At 58.5% G+C, this 328-nt stretch overlaps 1 protein-coding gene across 1 annotated transcript in view; it reads left to right on the top strand.

The window, feature by feature from the left end:
• EMH_0019950 (uncharacterized protein) overlaps positions 1 to 328 on the top strand; it is a gene marked incomplete at both ends in the record, with an annotated part of 4,311 nt that overhangs the window by 1,558 nt on the left and 2,425 nt on the right. The window contains one exon of the mRNA XM_013501466.1: positions 288 to 328. Coding sequence (XP_013356920.1) covers positions 288 to 328 — 41 coding nt within the window. The remainder of the gene's footprint in view (positions 1 to 287) is intronic.

The raw sequence follows: 328 nt of genomic DNA, 5'->3' as shown, positions 1-328 counted from the left end.
GCAGCTATCTGCTGCTGCAGTGGTTATCTGTTGCTGCTTCCTCTGTGCCCCCTGCGGCCCCGAGGCCCCCTGCCGCGCCCCTCTCTCTGGCCTATCAGCATCAGGCCCTCCTGCAGCAGCAGCAGCAGCAGCAGCAGCAGCAACAGCAGCAGCAAGTCAGCGCGTAGGAGAAGAAACCAGACAGATATAAAGCCTCACCACGGTGCCTAGGATCTAGGGTTTAGGGTTTAGGGTTTGCGGACTGGAGTTTAGGGTTTAGGGTTTAGGGTTTAGGGTTTAGGGTTTAGGTACTCGGGTGTCTTCACTGCCGCCCAGCTGTCGCGATGCG

Source organism: Eimeria mitis, genomic scaffold (genome assembly GCF_000499745.2).
Source record: "Eimeria mitis Houghton genomic scaffold, Emh_scaff693, whole genome shotgun sequence".
NCBI classification, from domain to species: Eukaryota; Apicomplexa; class Conoidasida; order Eucoccidiorida; family Eimeriidae; genus Eimeria; species Eimeria mitis.
Note: the sequence above shows the minus strand (reverse complement) of the source record. Positions and strands in the feature narration are given on the sequence as shown.